The sequence below is a fragment of the Pongo abelii genome, chromosome 15 (genome assembly GCF_028885655.2).
Source record: "Pongo abelii isolate AG06213 chromosome 15, NHGRI_mPonAbe1-v2.0_pri, whole genome shotgun sequence".
NCBI lineage: Eukaryota > Metazoa > Chordata > Mammalia > Primates > Hominidae > Pongo > Pongo abelii.
Genome location: NC_072000.2, coordinates 108,435,232 through 108,453,451, shown reverse-complemented (window position 1 = coordinate 108,453,451; position 18,220 = coordinate 108,435,232). Strand labels below are relative to the sequence as shown.

The 18,220-nt window shown below is 43.3% G+C and overlaps 1 protein-coding gene across 1 annotated transcript in view; it reads right to left on the bottom strand.

The window, feature by feature from the left end:
- TDRD9 (tudor domain containing 9) overlaps nt 1-18,220 on the bottom strand; it is a 124,782-nt gene that overhangs the window by 59,610 nt on the left and 46,952 nt on the right. Inside the window, exons 8-9 of the mRNA XM_024231679.3 lie at nt 6,314-6,417; nt 1,267-1,331 (exon numbers count right to left, since the gene is read on the bottom strand). Of these exons, the coding sequence (XP_024087447.2) occupies nt 1,267-1,331; nt 6,314-6,417 (169 nt within the window). The remainder of the gene's footprint in view (nt 1-1,266; nt 1,332-6,313; nt 6,418-18,220) is intronic.

Here is an 18,220-nt window from a genome sequence, read left to right as displayed (position 1 = left end):
GCACACAGAAGTCATTTGATAAATATTCACCAAGGCACATGCAACACCACCCTACTGTCAGCTCACGGTTGTTCCCTGCATGTAAACAAATCCTTATCGGCTAAGCAAAACATGACAAAAGTTTGAAACTCATATGTTGCATTCCAAAATTAAGTAAACTATTTTCATTGCATGTTTTTCATTCTCCATTACTGTAAGAACAAATCTGTTTATGCTCTATATATTACAACAGAAAATAATTGAATTATTGTCATGTTTCATCAAGCTATACCACTTGAATTAAAAATTAAGTAATTTTGAAAAAGTACAATTTAACATAAATTCATCTTTTCAGAAAGGTATTTTAAAAGCCTGTCTTCTCAAACACTTCTTGAGAAGGGAACTCAAGGATTACCCTGATGATTCTCATGGTATTATAATAACAGTGTGTTTTACTATTATAAATAAGCTTTCAATGCAAACTGATGACAGTTACCTCACATTTATAACCATATATGTAAAACGCAAATTTAACAAAGCCAAATAATTTACTGGAAATTTTGAAGGTGGCAAGACTGCCTTCAAAAAGTAGAACTCTAGACAAGCATGGTGGCGCGCGTCTGTAATCCCAGCTACTTGGGAGACTTAGGCAGGAGAATCACTTGAACCCAGGAGGCAGAGGTTGCAGTGAGCCAAGACTGTACCCCTGCCTGGGCAACAGAGTAAGACTCTGTCTCAAAAAAAAAAAAAAAATTGAACTCTTAATTATTAATAAGAAATCTTTTTCAGAAATACAAGGGTTGGCCAGGCACAGTGGCTCACATCTGTAATTCCAGCACTTTGGGAGGCCACAGCGGGCAGATCACAAGGTCAAGAGATCGAGACCATTCTGGCCAACATGGTGAAACCTCATCTCTACTAAAAATACAAAAACAAGCCGGGCGTGGTGGCGTGCACCTGTAGTCCCAGCTACTTGGGAAGCTGAGGCAGGAGAATCACTGGAACTGGGGAGGCAAAGGTTGCAGTGAGCCGAAATCGTGCCACTGCACTCCAGCCTGGCAACAGAGCAAGACTCCATCTAGAAAAAGGAAAAGGAAAAGGAAAAAAAAAGAAATGCAAGGGTTATAATAAAAAGCCAAACTGAAAGTTACATTTGTTCACATACTCAAAGTGTAAAAAGAATAAAGTCCTATGGAGGATACTATCTTTCATAATCTATGTTAGGCACAAACTTAGCCTCTCTCCAGAGTATTATGATTCCAAGTCACAAAATTATGATGTTCTTACCTGGCAAAAACACCAACACACTGCTTCGCTCCAACACAAACTGGGCCCCCGACCAGCCCTTGTTCCTGTTAAAAATGTGATGTGCACAAATATTAATGAAGGCTAATAACAGCTATTGCTTCTCTACAATCCTAATATTACAGGCTTTTAATCCTGAAAGGCTCTTACAGGTCATCCAATGTAATGTTCTTTATTGTACATAAGAAAACACAGAAGCCCAAAGAGAGGAGAAAACATCCAAGGCCCCATGGTCATTCAGGGGACTTAAGCCTTTTGACTCCCAATACTTTCTCCTATCAAAAGTTACTATCTGCAGAAATTTTCCTTGAAATTTAGTTATTGTAATCCAGAACTTCAAAGTAAAAAACATTTAAAATAACTACAAGCAAAATTTAAATGTTCAGGAGTCCAAACTATTAGAAAGGATTTGTACAGACCAAAATCTCAAATCATCTACTCGCCTCCTTGCTACTGTCAATATATTTACTTTTGTGTGAATTTAGAACTTTCATTCTTCCATGAACCTGCGAGCCCTTCCTACAGGCCAGGCCCTCCTCTGTGTAAGATAACAGCAGTAATAAGACAGACAAGCTCCCTGCCCTTTGGAGCTTACATTCTAACTGGAGAGATAGACAGGAAACAAGAAAACGGGCAAGGCACCTTCAATTTAGCAATAAGACCTAAAGAGACACATGGGGAAACACAGTAAGCAGTACTAAGGGAGGTGCATGTATGGAGTGCTCTCAGGAGGGCTGGCTGGGAAGGGCCTCTCTGGGGAAGTAATGGGAGCTGAGGAGGGAGCCATGGAAAAGCCATGCAGCGGCAATCCAGGCAATGCCTGGGAACAGTCACTACAAAGGAGAAAGGGGTGTGAGGGGTAAACCAGTCACTGCAGCACAGGTGGCTCAGCGTCCATGGTCACTGCTCCTGCTGCTCCTCCATCTCTCCCTATGAGTGTGAGCCACACCTATGACCTCAGGCGGCAGCCACCACCATGAAAAACACAGCCCTGGTTTGTAGATGGGCCTGCATGGGAAACACAGCCCTGGTTTGTAGATGGGCCTGCATGGGAAACACAGCCCTGGTTTGTAGATGGGCCTGCATGGGAAACACAGCCCTGGTTTGTAGATGGGCCTGCATGGGAAACACAGCCCTGGTTTGTAGATGGGCAACAGCCAGGGGCGAACATCTGCTGCATCACAGCCCCACCCAGAGGAGAGGCTCACACACAGTGAGTGGGGAAGGGAGCTCTTCCCAGTGAGCAGAGGTCAGGCAGTCCATCTGGTGGTACCGCTCTGGGTAGAAGGAGATATGGCCATGAGGCTGGGTTCACCCCAATCAACAGGCAGAGGCTAATAGCTTGGTCAGCTGGTCAGGGATGTGGAAATGGCAAGACTGATAATAAGGAGATCTGATGGAGAGGTAACAAGAAATGCCCATAAGACAGCCACAGTGGAGGAGGCTTTCAGTCACCAGACGGGCAAGAGGCCCTGCCTGTGGACGTGACCCAGCCTCCTTCTCCAGTCCCTCCAGGGTTGGACAACGCACAGAGTGGATGGGTAGCAGGGATGAAGGCTTACACACAAACTCAACACCATGCACTTTCCTGAGATGAGACTCATCCGGCTGCTACCACTGCTGGAGGCCAACCACACAACAGCAAGGGCCAGTGCCAAGTCCCAAATATGGCACCATTCCCTGGGGGACCAGCCCAGCCAGCTGATGACAGGTTGATTCCATCATGAAGGAGATACTGATTTACCCTCATGGAAATAGATACAGATCCTATTCTGGATTCAGGTCTGCCTTCTCTGCAGCTAAAGCTCCTGTCATACCCCCATCCATGGCCCTAAAGATGCCTTTCTCGCTTCCACTATTTCCTGCACAGCATGGCCCCTGTCAAGGAGCTCAGTTTAGTAGTCACTGGACTCATGAAATTCAATGGTATTACCACGCATCCAAAAGCAGGTGGCTTAAAAGAAAGATGAAGATGCCTATTAAAGGCTCAATTATTGTGCCAGTCCTACAGGAAGTCATAAAAGCCATAATGAAATTCAAAGACAAGGTGAAATCTTGAAAGTAGCAAGAGAACAATGACATGCCACATACAAAGAAAACCCCAGTAAGAAAACAGCTGAATTCTCAGAAGAAACAATGGAAGCCAGAAAGCAGTGGGATGACATATTCAAAGTGCTCAAAAGCAACTGTCAATCAAGATTCCTGTATTCAGTAAAACTCTCAATAATGAAGACTAAATAAAGACTGTCCCAGATAAACAAAAAAATGAGAGTATCTAGCAGACCCACCTTACTAGAAATACTAAAGGAAGTTTTTTTGTGCTGAAAACAGCTGACCCCAGAGAGTACTTCAAATCCACATGAACAAAGAAAGAGAACTGGTAAAGGTAATTAGGTAATGACAAAAGATACTATAAATACATATTTTGCCTCCTTCCTTCTCCTTAGGTGATTTTAAAAGTAACCAGATACAAAAATTAGCAGGGTGTGGTGGCACGCACCTGTAAGTCCCAGCTACTCACGAGGCTGAGGTGGGAGAATCAATTCAGCCCAGGAGGTCAAGGCTGCTGTGAGCCATGATCACTCCACTGTAGCCAGCCTGCTCAACACAGTGAGACCTTGTCTCAAAAAAAAAAAAAAAAGTTAAAATGCCACATTGCAAAATATGTATTAAATGCAAAAGAAAGCAGTAAAAGAGAAACAGAGGAAGAAAAAGAATATGAGACATACAGAAAGCAAAAAGCAAAATGACCAACATAAATTCAACTATATCAGTGACAAAATTAAATGTAAATGGATTAAGCAATGTAAACGGATTAAACAACCCAATCAAAAGGCAGAGATTGTTAGACTAATTTTAAAAATACAGGCCAGGCGCGGTGTCACACCTATAATCCCAGCACTTTGGGAGGCCGAGGCGGGCGCATCACGAGGTCAAGAGATCAAGACCATCCTGGCCAACATGGTGAAACCCTGTCTCTACTAAAAATACAAAAATTAGCTGGGCGTGGTGGCACATGCCTGTAGTCCCAGCTACTCGGGAGGCTGAGGCAGAAGAATCGCTTGAACCCAGGAGGCAGAGGTTGCAGTGAGCTGAGATCACACCACTGCACTCCAGCCTGGTGACAGAGCAAGACTCAATCTCTAAAAAAAAAAAAAATGATCCCACCCAGAATATGTTGTCTACAGGAGATACACTTTAAATGCAAAAACACTAAGTAGATTGAAAGTAAAAGAATGAAAAAATATGTGTCATGCAAACAGCAACTACAGAAAAGTGAAATGGCTATACCAATACACAAAACAGGTCTTAAAATTAAGTGTTACAAGAGATAAGAGGGGCATTTTATAATGATAAATGGGTGAATCAATCAGGAAGATGTAACAGGTATAAACATATATGCACCTAGCAACAGAGAACCAAAATACATAAAGCAAAAACTGACAAAGAAGATTGAAGAAATAGGCAATTCAATAACAATTGTTGAGGACATCAATATCTCATTTTCGATAATATATAGAGCAACCAGGCAGAAGATCAAGAAGTAGAAGACCTGAACAATACGGTAAGTCAACCACACCCAAAAGACATGTATAGGACACTCCATCTAACAACAACGAGTGACACTATTCTCAAGTGCATGTGTAATATTCTCCAGAACAGTCTACATGCTAGGCATGCAACAAACCTCGATAAATTTAAAAGAACAGAAAAAATATAAAATATGTTCTCCAACCACAATAGAATGAAATTCAAAATGTGTAACAGGAAAAATTGGGGGAAATTCACAAATACATGCAAATTAAACAACACACTCCTAAAAACCAGTAAGCCAAAGAAAAAATCAAAACGGAAATCAGAAAATACTCTGAGATGAATGAAAATGAAGACACAACATAGCAGAACTAACGGGACACAGCTAAAGAAGAACACAGCAGGAAATTTGGAAGATGAATGAACAAACTGTGGTACATCCAGACAATGGAATTTAGCACTAAAAAGAAATGAGCTATCTAAGCCATGAAAAGACATAAAGGGAACTAAATACATATTACTAAGTAGAAGAAGGCAACATGAAAAGGATACATACTGTATAATTCCCAACTACATGACATCCTGGAAAAGGCAAAACTATGGAGACAGATGTAGTAAAATTAGTGCTGTAAAGGCTCAATCATATGGTGTGTGTGTGTGTATATATATATATATATATATTTTTTTTTTTTTTTTTTTTTTGAGATGGAGTCTTGCTCTGTCACCAGGCTGGAGTGCAATGGCACGATCTCAGCTTACTGCAACCTCTGCCTCCCAGGTTCAAGGGATTCCTCGGCCTCAGCCTCCAGAGTAGCTAGGACTACAGGTGCACACCACCACGCCCAGCTAATTTTTTGTATTTTAGTAGAGACAGGGTTTCACCATGTTGGCCAGGATGGTTTTGATCTCCTGACCTCATGATCCCCCCACCTTGGCCTCCCAAAGTGCTGGGATTACAGGCATGAGCCACTGCGCCCAGCCATATTTTTAAAATTATAAACTCTAGTCACCACTTATAACCTATAACTGTTCCTCAGGGAAAATGTTCCAATTTTCAAAGAACCAGCTAAATGAATGAACATCTGGATTACAGAAGGAGATTGCTTAGGGTCAAGAATATGTCTTTATAGTAAATGAAAACAAATGCAAAGAAAGTTTCAACAGTTTCTACTAATGTAGGATTTAAAGTTTTACCCCAGCATTAAGAGTGATAAGACTCCTATATGTCTGGAAAAACTATTTTCAGGCTATAAATCCTAGCTTTTAAAACTATCAGTCCTAACACTGCACTCAGCATGGCTTTAATTATTTAAAATAGATATTTCCAGTTAAAAAAAATTCCAAAATACTAACCTGATTTTAAAATATATACAGTAACTACTGAAAAAGTACCTATAGTTATACCTTCTTATAAAAACACTAAAACGTTTCCAAATGAATAATTTTTTAAATCACATATACATTAAAGTGCATTACCAACTTAAGTATCTCTTACCCACTCTCCTTCATATCCAAGTCATCAAACATCTGAATGAGAGAGACAGCAACTTCATATATATCCTTAGTTATCACCGGTTCCTCCAGGAGATGAGGAGAGAGCTAAAAACAGTGAAAGAAAAAAGTCGCAATATGAAAACAGGATTACAGAAGAAACCTGGCGTTGGATGGGACTGGCTCTCACCGTTAGTACAACACTGTAACAAGCTCTCTAAATAAAAGTTCTCAGTTTTTATTGGCAGCAATGTCTGAACACGTGCTGTGTGCCAAGCACTGCTCAGGACAGTGGACACATAAAGTACCATACTTATCAATCTCCTCGCCTAGTCCCCAGAGCAAGAACGGCTCAGAGGGCCCAGACATGCACACGCAGTGTGTTCGGCAGGATGTCTACTTTGAAGACATCGATTAAGTCACACCAAATGTCTATGGAACCCAGGAGGAGTTCCTCATCTCAATGCCAGTGCCCTTCCCCTCTGTCAAACCCCTACCTCAAAGAGCCCTAAGATTTCCCTAAGATTTCATGTGTGAAAAGTAACCTTGTATATCAAAAGTACCAGAAAACTGTAACGTCACATCTGTATCTACCAATGTGTGGTGATAACATAACCTCATGATGAGGTATCCGTCTACCAAGGTTTAGGGGTTCCTCTACTACTTTTAATTGTCTATTAAAGCAAAGACACCAAGACCAGATAATGTAAACTTGCCTCTCAGGCACCGCTACCAAACACTAGGCACCAACCACAAGTGGCAAACTCTCCAAGTCAGGCTGTGCATTAGTCCATCTTCATGCTGCTGATAAAGACATACCCAAGACTGGGCAATTTACAAAAGAAAGAGGTTTACTGGACTTACAGTTCCACATGGCTGGGGAAGCCTCACAATCATGGCGGAAGGCAAAGAGAGAGAGCTTGTGCATGGAAACTCTCCCTTACAGAACCATCGGATTTCATGAGACTTACTCACTATCATAAGAACAGCACAGGAAGGACCTACCCCCATGATTCAATTACCTCCCACTGGGTCCCTCCCACAACAGGTGAGATTTCAAAATGAGATTTCGGTGGGGACACAGCTAAACCATATCATTCTGCCTCTGGCCCCTCCCAAATCTCATGTCCCCACATTTCAAAACACAATCATGCATTCCCAACAGTCCCCACAAAGTCTCAGCATTAACTCAATTTCAGCATTAACTCAAAAGTCCATAGTCCCAAGTCTCAAAGCAAGTTAGTTACTTCCTAGATACAATGGGGGTACAGGTATTGGGTAAACACAGCCTTTCCAAATGGGAGAAATTGGCCAAAATAAAGGGGCTACAGGTCCCAAGCAAGTCTGAAATCCAGTAGGGCAGTCAAATCTTAAAGCTCCAAAATGATCTTTGACTCTATGTCTCACATCCAGGTCACGCTGATGCAAGAGCTGGGTTCCCATGGTCTTGGGCAGCTCCACCCCTGTGGCTTTGCAGGGTACAGCCTCCCTCCCGGCTGCTTTCATGGGCTGGCATTGAGTGTCTGTAGCTTTTCCAGGTGCATGGTACAAGCTGTCGGTGGATCTATCATTCTGGGGTCCGGAAGACAATGGCCCTCTTCTCACAGCTCCATTAGGTGGTGCCCCAGTTGGGGTCTGTGTGGAGGCCTGAACCCCACATTTCCCTTCTGCTCTGCCCTAGCAGAGGTTCTCCATGAGAGCCCCACCCCTGCAGCAAACTTCTACCCTGACATCCAGGCATTTCCACATCCTCTGAAATGTAGGCAGAGGTTCCCAAACCCCAATTCTTGACTTCTGTGCACCCACAGGCTTAACAACATGTGGGAGCTGCCAAGGCTTGAGGCTTGCACCCTCTGAAGACATGGCATGAGCTCTTTGTTGGCCTCTTTCAGCCATAACTGGAGCGGCTGGGACACAGGGCACCAAGTCCCTAGGCTGCACACAGCACGGGGGCCCTAAGCCTGGCCCACAAAACCACTTTTTCCTCCTAGGCCTCCAGGCCTGTAATGGGAGGGGCTGCCGTGAAGACCTCTGACGTGCCCTGGAGACATTTTCCCCATTGTCTTGGGGATTAACATTTAGCTCCTCATTACTTATGCAAATTTATGCAGCTGACTTGAACTTCTCAGAAAATGGGATTTTCTTTTCTATTGCATTGTCAGGCTGCAAATTTTCCGAACTTTTATGCTCTGTTCCCTTTTAAAACTGAATGCCTTTAACAGCACCCAAGACACCTCTTGAATGCCTTGCTGCTTAGACATTTCTTCCACCAGATACTCTAAATCATCTCGTTCAAGTTCAAACTTCCACAAATCTCTAGGGAAGGGCAAAATGCCACCAGTCTCTTTGCTAAAATATAACAAGAGTCACCTTTACTCAGTTCCCAACAAGTTCCTCATCTCCATCTGAAACCACCTCAGCCTGGATTTCATTCTCCATATAACTATCAGCATTTTGTTCAAAGCCATTCAACAAGTCTCTAGGAAGTTCCAAACTTTCCCACATTTTCCTGTCCTTCTAGGCCCTCCAAACTGTTCCATCCTCTGCCTCGTTACTCAGTTCCAACGTGGCTTCCACATTTTTGGGTATCTTTTCAGCAGTGCCCCACTCTACTGGTACCAATTTACTACAGGTGTGACTGTCCAGCTTTCCCCGAGCTGAGGCCACAACTACACAAGCATCTTTCTACAGTATCCAGCACAACAGATGTCTCTGAATTTCCGAAAAATCTATTTTATGGCGATACTGGGTTTTTTTCACCCAGAGTAAGAAGCTTTTTAAATTAATAATTTTACTTGTTAAACACTATGTGCAGAACATTGCATCTGATTTTGTTGAGGACAAATCAAAAGAAGTCTTCAGGTGATCAGAGAAGCCAATCACAGAGGCAAATTTTTTTTCCAATTTTTACTTAGAGTAAATTAAGTCAGCTAGTTTCCAAATAATTTATAAAAGTTGACTTTTAGGCTGGGCACGGTGGCTCATGCCTGTAATCCTAGCACTTTGGGAGGCTGAGCCAGGTGGATCATTTGAGGTCAGGAGTTCAAGACCAGCCTGGCCAACATAGTGAAACCCCATCTCTACTAAAACTACAAAAATTAACCAGGCGTGGTGGCACACACCTGTAATCCCAGCTACTCAGGAGACTGAGGCAGGAAAATCACTCAATCCTGGGAGGCAGAGGTTACAATGAGCTGAGATCGCGCCACTTCACTCCAGCCTGGGCAACAGAGTGAAACCCTGCCTCAAAAAAATAAAATAAAATAAAAGTTGGCTTTTATTAATAATTTTGAAGAAGCATGTCTAATAAATCTATTCCTAATATTTAACCTTTTTTTGAGGCAGAGTCTCGCTGTGTTGACCGGGCTGGAGTGCGGTGGCACGATCTTGGCTCACTGCAACCTCTGCCTCACAAGTTCAAGTGATTCTCCTGCCTCAGCCTCCTGAGAAGCTGGGATTGCAAGCACTCACCACCATGCCCAGCTAATTTTTGTATTTTTAGTAGAGACAGCCTTGTTGCCCAGGCTGGTCTCGAACTCCTGACCTCAAGTGATCCACCCGCCTCAGCCTCCCAAAATGCTGGGATTACAGGCATGAGCCACTGCACCCAGCCACAATATTTACCTTTTATCTTAGTTTTCTACTTTATCCAAATAATAATATTTGTCATAACACAACTATACAAAAAAAAATAGGAAAAAAAGGCATACTTTTCACAAACGCCAACAGTGGCATCCAAACTCATCTAGAAGTCTTTTCCTACAAACAAGCCATGTAAAAGGCATGGCATTGACTCACAAGTTATTTCACTTAGTTCCAAGCCAGTGAATATTTTTTAAGCACACTGATAAGATACCAAACACAGCCTGCTTCTCTAAGCCAGGCCTGAGACAACAACGAAGCGCACCAGATGCTGGCCCACTGACCCACTTGGTGAATCGTCCCCACCTGTGTGCCACGATAGGGATGAAACATGAGAGACAGCGCCTCTGCTTTCCTGGACCGCACAGCAGTAAGTCAAGGCACACTATGTCAGAGGAGATGCTCTGACAAAAACCGAGGCAGGGGCAGGGATAGGGACATGGTGGGAGCACCATGATTCATACAGATGGAGTCAAGAAGGGACTCTGCCATTCCTCTCACAGAAGTGCTCAGCCAATGTGACTTTGTCCACACAATAAGGCAGAGTGACAGTGTTTCTGTCCCAAGCTGAGGCCTGGGAACCTGGCACATCTGCCACACATGCAGCCTGTGAGAGAGTGCGCGCTGCAGGTAGGGGGGAAATATATGGTGCTAAGACACTCATACTAGAGGAAGAAGACCTCTTACCCCATGTCAATCCAAAATCCATCTTAAATGGATTCAAGACCTAAAGATGAAAAACAAAGCCATAAATTGGATTATGTAAAGCTGCACCCGAAGGTGGAGAGGTGAGGGCCAAAAGTGACACGCTGCAGGTCAGGCACAGAGGCTCATGTCTGTAATCCCAGCACTTTGGGAGGCCGAGGCAGGCGGATCATGTGAGGTCAGGAGCTCAAGACCAGCCTGGCCAACATGGTGAAACCCTGACTCTACTAAAAATACAAAAATTAGCCAGGCATGGTAGTGCACGCCTGTAATCCCAACTACTCGGAAGGTCAAAGCAGGACAATCACTTGAACCTGGGAGGCAGAGGCTGCAGTGAGCCAAGATCACACCACTCCTCTCCAGCCTGGATGACAGAACAAGGCTCTGTCTCAAAAAAAAAAAAAAAAAAAAAGGGGACCCACAGCGAGTCCAGGTGGGGCGGGGGGCATGCTCTACTACTGGACCTGGGTTGTTGATCACGGATATTCATTTCACAATTTCATTACAGTACACATTTACATTTTATATAACCCTTTTTCTAAGGGTGTTCTTTCACAATTTTTTTTTGTTTTGTTTTTTGAAACGGAGTTTCGCTCTTGTTGTTCAGGCTGGAGTGCCATGGCATGATCTTGGCTCACCACAACCTCTACCGCCTGGATTCAAGCAATTCTCCTGCCTCAGCCTCCTGAGTAGCTGGGATTACAGGCATGTGCCACCACACCTGGCTAATTTTGTATTTTTAGTAGAGTTGGGGTTTCTCCGTGTTAGTCAGGCTGGTCTCGAACACCCAACCTCAGGTGATCCGCCCGCCTCGGCCTCCCAAAGTGCTGAGATTACAGGCATGAGCCACCATGCCTGGCCTCTTTCACAATTTTTTAAGAAGCTGAATGTAAAGGATGAAAAGGACTCTCCAAAGGACACTGAAAGGGAACAGCCAGAGTTGGCAACAGAAAAACCAGGAGGGCACCACAGAACCCAAACAGAGAGTGAGTTTCAAGAATCGAAGTGGTCAACAGTGTCAAATATTGCAGAAAGGCCAGGTAAGTTTAGGGCTGAGCTCTCCTAACAAGGAGGTCACTAGGGACCCTGGCAGGTGCAGTCTGAGTGGCAACAGGGGACACCACCCTGCAATAAATGAATTGCCTGCGGGAGGTAGAAAAGTAGAGAATGTGAGAGTCCACAGGCCAGCAACGACTGGAGAGTAGCCTGAGACCTACGGTGGGTGTTCACAAGGGTGAAAGAGCTTCAGTTATGTTTCATTGTGGACAAGAAAAGGACAGCAGAGAAAGAGACATTAATAGTAACAATGGGGAGGGGGAAACAGTAGATCAGACGAGGTCCCTAAGAAGGTAAGAAGGATGAGACATGAAACCCAGGAGGCGTGGCTGGCGCTCCATGAAGAAAGGGGGCTTCTCCCTTGTAACAGCAGACAGTGTGGTGAGATAACATGACAAGAGTAGTGACAGTAACACAACCGAAATTTTAACTAAGGTCCTCTGATTCTGAAGCTGTATAACAGGATCTATACAAAACAACACCATTTTTATAAGCTCAAAATTAACACAGACTGTCCCTGATTTACAATGATTTAACTTATATTTTTAGACTTTACAGTGATATGAAACCATTCTGCTTTTTACTTTTAGTGCAGTATTCAATAAGTTACTGAGATATTCAACACTTTATTATAAAATAGGCCTTGTATTTGGTGATTTTGCCCAACTATAGGCTAAATAAGTGTTCTGAACTCATTCAAGGTAGGCTAGGAGGACAGGTGTATTAAATGCATTTTCAACTTAATGATTTCAACTCACAATGGTTTTATCAGGGCATAGCCCCATTACAAGTCAAGGAACATCTGTATACAGCTAAGTGTTGCATATTCATTCACTGAAATATTTACTGAGCACCTATCAGGTACCAAAAACAAGACGTTGGATAAATATTGCTAAAGCTGGACATTCTCTATTCTACTGAACATAACCTACCCATGAGGCAAGGGGGCCCTGGGTGCCTAGAAGCTGGGTTGTCTTGACCACACGGGCTCAGACAGCAAATGGCAAGGCCTGATCCAGCTCCTCAGCGGGTCCATAAGGAAGCATCTAAGTGTTGTGAGCTCTGACAGAAAATACACAATGAACATCAATAGGAATTAATTAGACTTCAGCCAGCTGGAAAGAAGACTGGTAAACCATCATCACTCTCACATTTCAAACCAGTCAGAGGCCAGGCATGATGGCTCATGCCTGTAATCCCAGCACTTTGGGAGACCAAGGCAAGAGGATCATTTGAGGACAGGTGTGGGCGGCAAGCCATCCAGGTGCCAAGGCAAGAGACCGAAGGCACGAGCTGTTCCAGTATAATAAAATATATAAAATAAGAGTTATACTAGATATAGATCTTAGATATGATTATATATGAATATCATTAATCATTAGTTTGCAGCAATTACTCTTTATTCCAATATTATAATAATCCTCACTCTACAATCATAACCTAGGAAAAACCAGGCTATAGAGATAGGAGATGAGGGGACATAGTGAGAAGTGACCAGAAGACAAGAGTGCGAGCCTTCTGTTATGCCCGGACAGGGCCACCAGAGGGCTCCTTGGTCTAGCAGTAACGCCAGCGTCTGGGAAGACGCCCGTTGCCAAGTGGACCGTGGTCTAGCCGTGGTCTAGTGGTAGCATCAGTGTCAAGGAACAACACCCGCTACTCAGCAGACCGGGAAAGGGAGTCTCCCTTTCCCCGGGGGAGTTTAGAGAAGACTCTGCTCCTCCACCTCTTGTGGAGGGCCTGACGTCAGTCAGGCTTGTCCACAGTTATCTGGAGGCCTAACCATTTCCCTGTGATGCTGTGCTTCAGTGGTCACGCTCCTAGTCCGCTTTAATGTTCCATCCTGTACACCTTGCTCTGCCTTTTAGATAGCAGTAGTAAATTAGTGAAAGTACCAAAAGTCTCTGATAAGCAGAAATAATGGCATAAGCTGTCTCTCTCTCTCTCTCCTCTCTCTCTCTGCCTTGGTTGCCAGGCAGGGAAGGGCCCCCTGTCCAGTGGACATGTAACCCACATGACCTTACCCATCATTGGAGATGACTCACACTCCTTACCCTGCCCCTTTGTCTTGTATCCAATAAATATCAGCACAGCCTGGCATTCGGGGCCACTACTGGTCTCCGCGTCTTGGTGGTAGTGGTCCCCCAGGCCCAGCTGTCTTTTCATTTATCTCTTTGTCTTGTGTCTTTATTTCTACAATCTCTCGTCTCCGCACACGGGGAGAAAAACCCACCGACCCTGTGGGGCTGGTCCCTACAAACAGGAGTTCAAGATCAGCCTGGACAACATAGCAAGACCCCATCTCCACAAAAAAAATGTTTTTAATTAGCCAAGCATGGTGGTAAGCATCTGTAGTCACAGCTTCTTGGAATCTCTTGAGCCAAGGAATTCAAGGCTACAGTGAGCTATGATCGCACCACTGCACTCCAGCCTAGGTAACAGAGCAAGACCCAGTCTCAAAGAAAAAATAAAACAGTCAGAAAATGCAAATTGTTTAAATGTTGTAAATGTAAGTGCTACCTCCTCCCTACCTTGAATAGAGCCTCACCTGGCAACTTGTTTCTCAAGAGTACAATGTGGAAAGAAGGCAGTAATGCATAATGGAGAAACCTGGCAAATGCAACCTTTCCAGTGATCAAAGTCTGTGTCATCAGTGCTATAGTTTGTCCCCTCCAAATCTCATGTTGGCATTTGATTCCAGTGTTGGAGGTGGGGCCTAATAGCAGGTGTGTGGGACATGGGGGCGGATGCCTCATGAATAGATTAATGCCCTCCCTTGATGGGGAGACTGAGTTCTCGCTGTTATTGGTTCCTACCAGAGTTCCCCCTGAGAGGTGACTGTTACAAAAAGCCTGGCACACCCACCTTCTCCCAGTCTCACCATGTGATCTCTGCACACACCAGCTCCCTGAGCAGAGGCCAGTGCCATGGTTCTTGTACAGCCTGCAGAATTGTGAGACAAATAAACCTCTTTCTTTCATAAATTACCCAGACTGAGGTATTCCTTCATAACAGTGTTAAATGCTATTCACAATAGCCAAGATATGGAATCAACCTAGGTGTACAACAGATGGAGAAAGAAAATGGAGAATATATACACAATGGAGTATTATTCAGCCATAAAAACTGTGAAATCCTGTCATTTGCAACAACATGGACGAAACTGGAAGACATTAGGTTAAGTGAAATAAGCCAGGAACAGAAAGTTAAATACCACATGTTCTCATGTGGAAGCTAAAAAACAGTTGAATAGAAGTAAAGAGTAGAGCAGAAGATACTAGAGGCTGGGAAGGGCAGGGGAAAGGAGGCAATAGGGAGATTTGTTAAAGGATAGCAAAGGACTGCTAGATAGGAGGAGGAAGCTCCAGTGTTCTACAGATAACAATAATATGTAATTTCAAATCGCTATAGGAGGCTACTGAATGTTCCCAACACAAAAAAAATGTTTGATACAATAGATACGCTAGTTACACTGAGCTCATCACCATGCATTGTATGTATCACATCACTATGTACCCCACGAATTATTATGTGTCCATTTAAATTTTTTAATTAAAAAAAACATTAAACAGACTTAAGACAACCAGTAAAGGTCATGTTGATAGTGTATACCCTTGATATGTGACAAAAATGGCACCTCAGCCTGTGGTCTTCCTCCCCAAAACCAATAACCTCAGTCTAACCATGAGAAAAACATCAAATTCCAGTATAAGGGCGTCCTACAGAATACCTGACCAGTACTCTTCAAAATCGTCAAAGTCTTAAAAAATGAGGAAAGTCTGAGAAACTACCACAACCAAGAGGAGCCTAAGGAAACATGGTGACCAAATCTAATGTAGCATCCTGGATGGGATCCCAGAATAAAGGACATTATGGAAAAAACAGTCAAACCAAATAAAGTGAAGTTTAGTTAGTAGGTCTTTTTAAGTGTTACTAAGTAAATGTTAACTACAAATAGATGTCCTGAAGCATTTTCCCTATGTTTTCTTTCTCAAACTCCTGGGCTCAAGTGATCGGCCCACCTTGGCCTCCCAAAGTGCTGAGATTACAGGTGTGAGCCACTGTGCCTGGCCATGAATTGGAAGAATTTATACTATTAAAATGACTATACTACCCAAAGTGATGTACAGATTCATACAATTCCAATCAAAATACCAATGACATTCTTCACAGAAATCAAAAAAACAATCTTAAAATTCATATGGAACCACAAAAGATCTCACAAGCCAAAGCAATCCTGGGCAAAGAGAACAAAGCAAGAGGCATCACATTACCTAACTTCAAAATATACTACAAAGCAATGGTAACCAAAACAGCATGATATTGGCATAAAAACAGACACACAGATGATCAATGGAGCAGAATAAAGAACCCAGAAATAAAATAACATATTTACAGCCAACTGATTTTTAAGAAAGGCATCAAGAACATTCACTGGGGAAAGAACAGTCTCTTCAATAAATGGTGCTGGGAACACTGGATATCCAGATGCAGAAAAATAAAACTAAACCCCTATCTCTCAATATACACAAAAATCAACTCAAAATGGATTTAAGACTTAAACTAAATCCTGAAACTATGAAGCTATTAGAAGAAAACATAGGAAAAATGCTTCAGGACATCTATTTGTACAAAGATTTGATGGCTAAGACCTCAAAAGCACAGACAGCAAAAGCAAAAGTAGACAAATAGGATTATATCAAACTAACAAGCTTCTGCACAGCAAAACAAAAATAAAGAAAAAAAGAAATCAACTGAGTGAAGAGACAATCTGCAAAATGTGGGGAAACATTTGCAAACTATTCATCTGACAAGGGATTAACACCCAGAATATACAAGGAGCTCAACAGCAAAAAAAAATCCAATTTTGTTTTTTGTTTTTTTTTTTTGAGATGCAGTCTCTCTCTGTCACCCAGGCTGGAGTGCAGTGGTGCGATCTTGGCTCACTGCAAGCTCCGCCTCCCGGGTTCATGCCATTCTCCTGCCTCAGCTTCCCGAGTAGCTGGGACTACAGGCACCCGCCACCACACCCGGCTAATTTTTTTGTTATTTTTAGTAGAGACGGGGTTTCACCGTGTTAGCCAGGATGGTCTCGATCTCCTGACCTCGTGATCCACCTGCCTTGGCCTCCCAAAGTGCTAGGATTACAGACGTAAGCCACCCCACCAGGCCCAAACAATCCAATTTTTTTAACGGGCAAATAAGTGAGCTGAAAAGACATTTCTAAACAGAAGAGATACTACTGGCTAATACAGGAAAAAATGCTCAGTATCACCAATTGTCAGGGAAATGCAAATCCAAACCATATTGAGATATTATCTCGCATGTGCCAGAATAGCTATTATCAGACAAATAAAGGCTGGGTGCAGTGATTCACACATGTAATCCCAGCACTTTGGGAGGCTGAGGCAGGAGGACTGCTTGAGCCCAGGACTTCAAGGTTTCAGTGAGCTATGATAGTGCCACTGCACTCCAGCCTGGGTGACAGAGCAAAAACCCTATCTCTAAAATAAATAAGTAAAAATAAAAGACAAAATATGACAAATGCTGGCAAAAATGCAAAGAAAGGGGAACTCTTGTATACTGTTGGTAGGAATGTAAATTAGTATAGCGTTTATGGAAGACAGTAGGGATGATCCTCAAAAAACTAAAAACAGAACTACCATATGGCCTAGCCATCCTACTACTGGGTATATATCCAAAGGAAAGAAAAACAATATGCTGTAGAGACAGCTCCACTCTCACGCTTACCGCAGCATTATTCACCATAGCCAAGATATGGAATCAACCTAGGTGTACATCAAGAGATGAATGGATAGGCCAGGCGCAGTGGCTCACGCCTGTAATCCCAGCACTTTGGGAGGCCGAGGTGGGCGGATCATGAGGTCAGGAGATCGAGACCACGGTGAACCCCATCTCTACTAAAAATACAAAAAATTAGCTGGGCGTGGTGGTGGGCGCCTGTAGTCCTAGCTACTCAGGAGGCTGAGGCAGGAGAATGGCGTGAACCTGGGAGGCGGAGCTTGCAGTGAGCTGAGATCGCGCCACTGCACTCCAGCCTGGGCGACAGAGCAAGACTGTCTCAAAAAAAAAAAAAAAAAAGAGAGAGATGAATGATAAAGAAAATATAGTATATACACACAATTAAATACTACTCAGCCATAAAAAAGAATGAAATCCTATCATTCTGGGCAACATGGCTGAGTGAAGTTAGTGAAATAAGTCAGGCACAGAAAGATAAATACCACACATTCCCATTCAAATGTGGATGCTAAGAAGGCTGATCTCACAGAAGGAGAGAGTAGAAAAGAAGTTACTAGAGGCTGGGAAGGGGAGGAAATAGGAAGAGGTTGGTTAATGGACACAAAATTATAGCTAGATAAGAAATAACTTCTAGTGTCCTTTTTAAAGAGAGATGAGGGTCCCACTATGGCTGGAACTACAGACCCCCACCACTATGCCCAGTTTTCGTGTTCTAGAGCACGGTACGGTGACTACAGTTGACAAC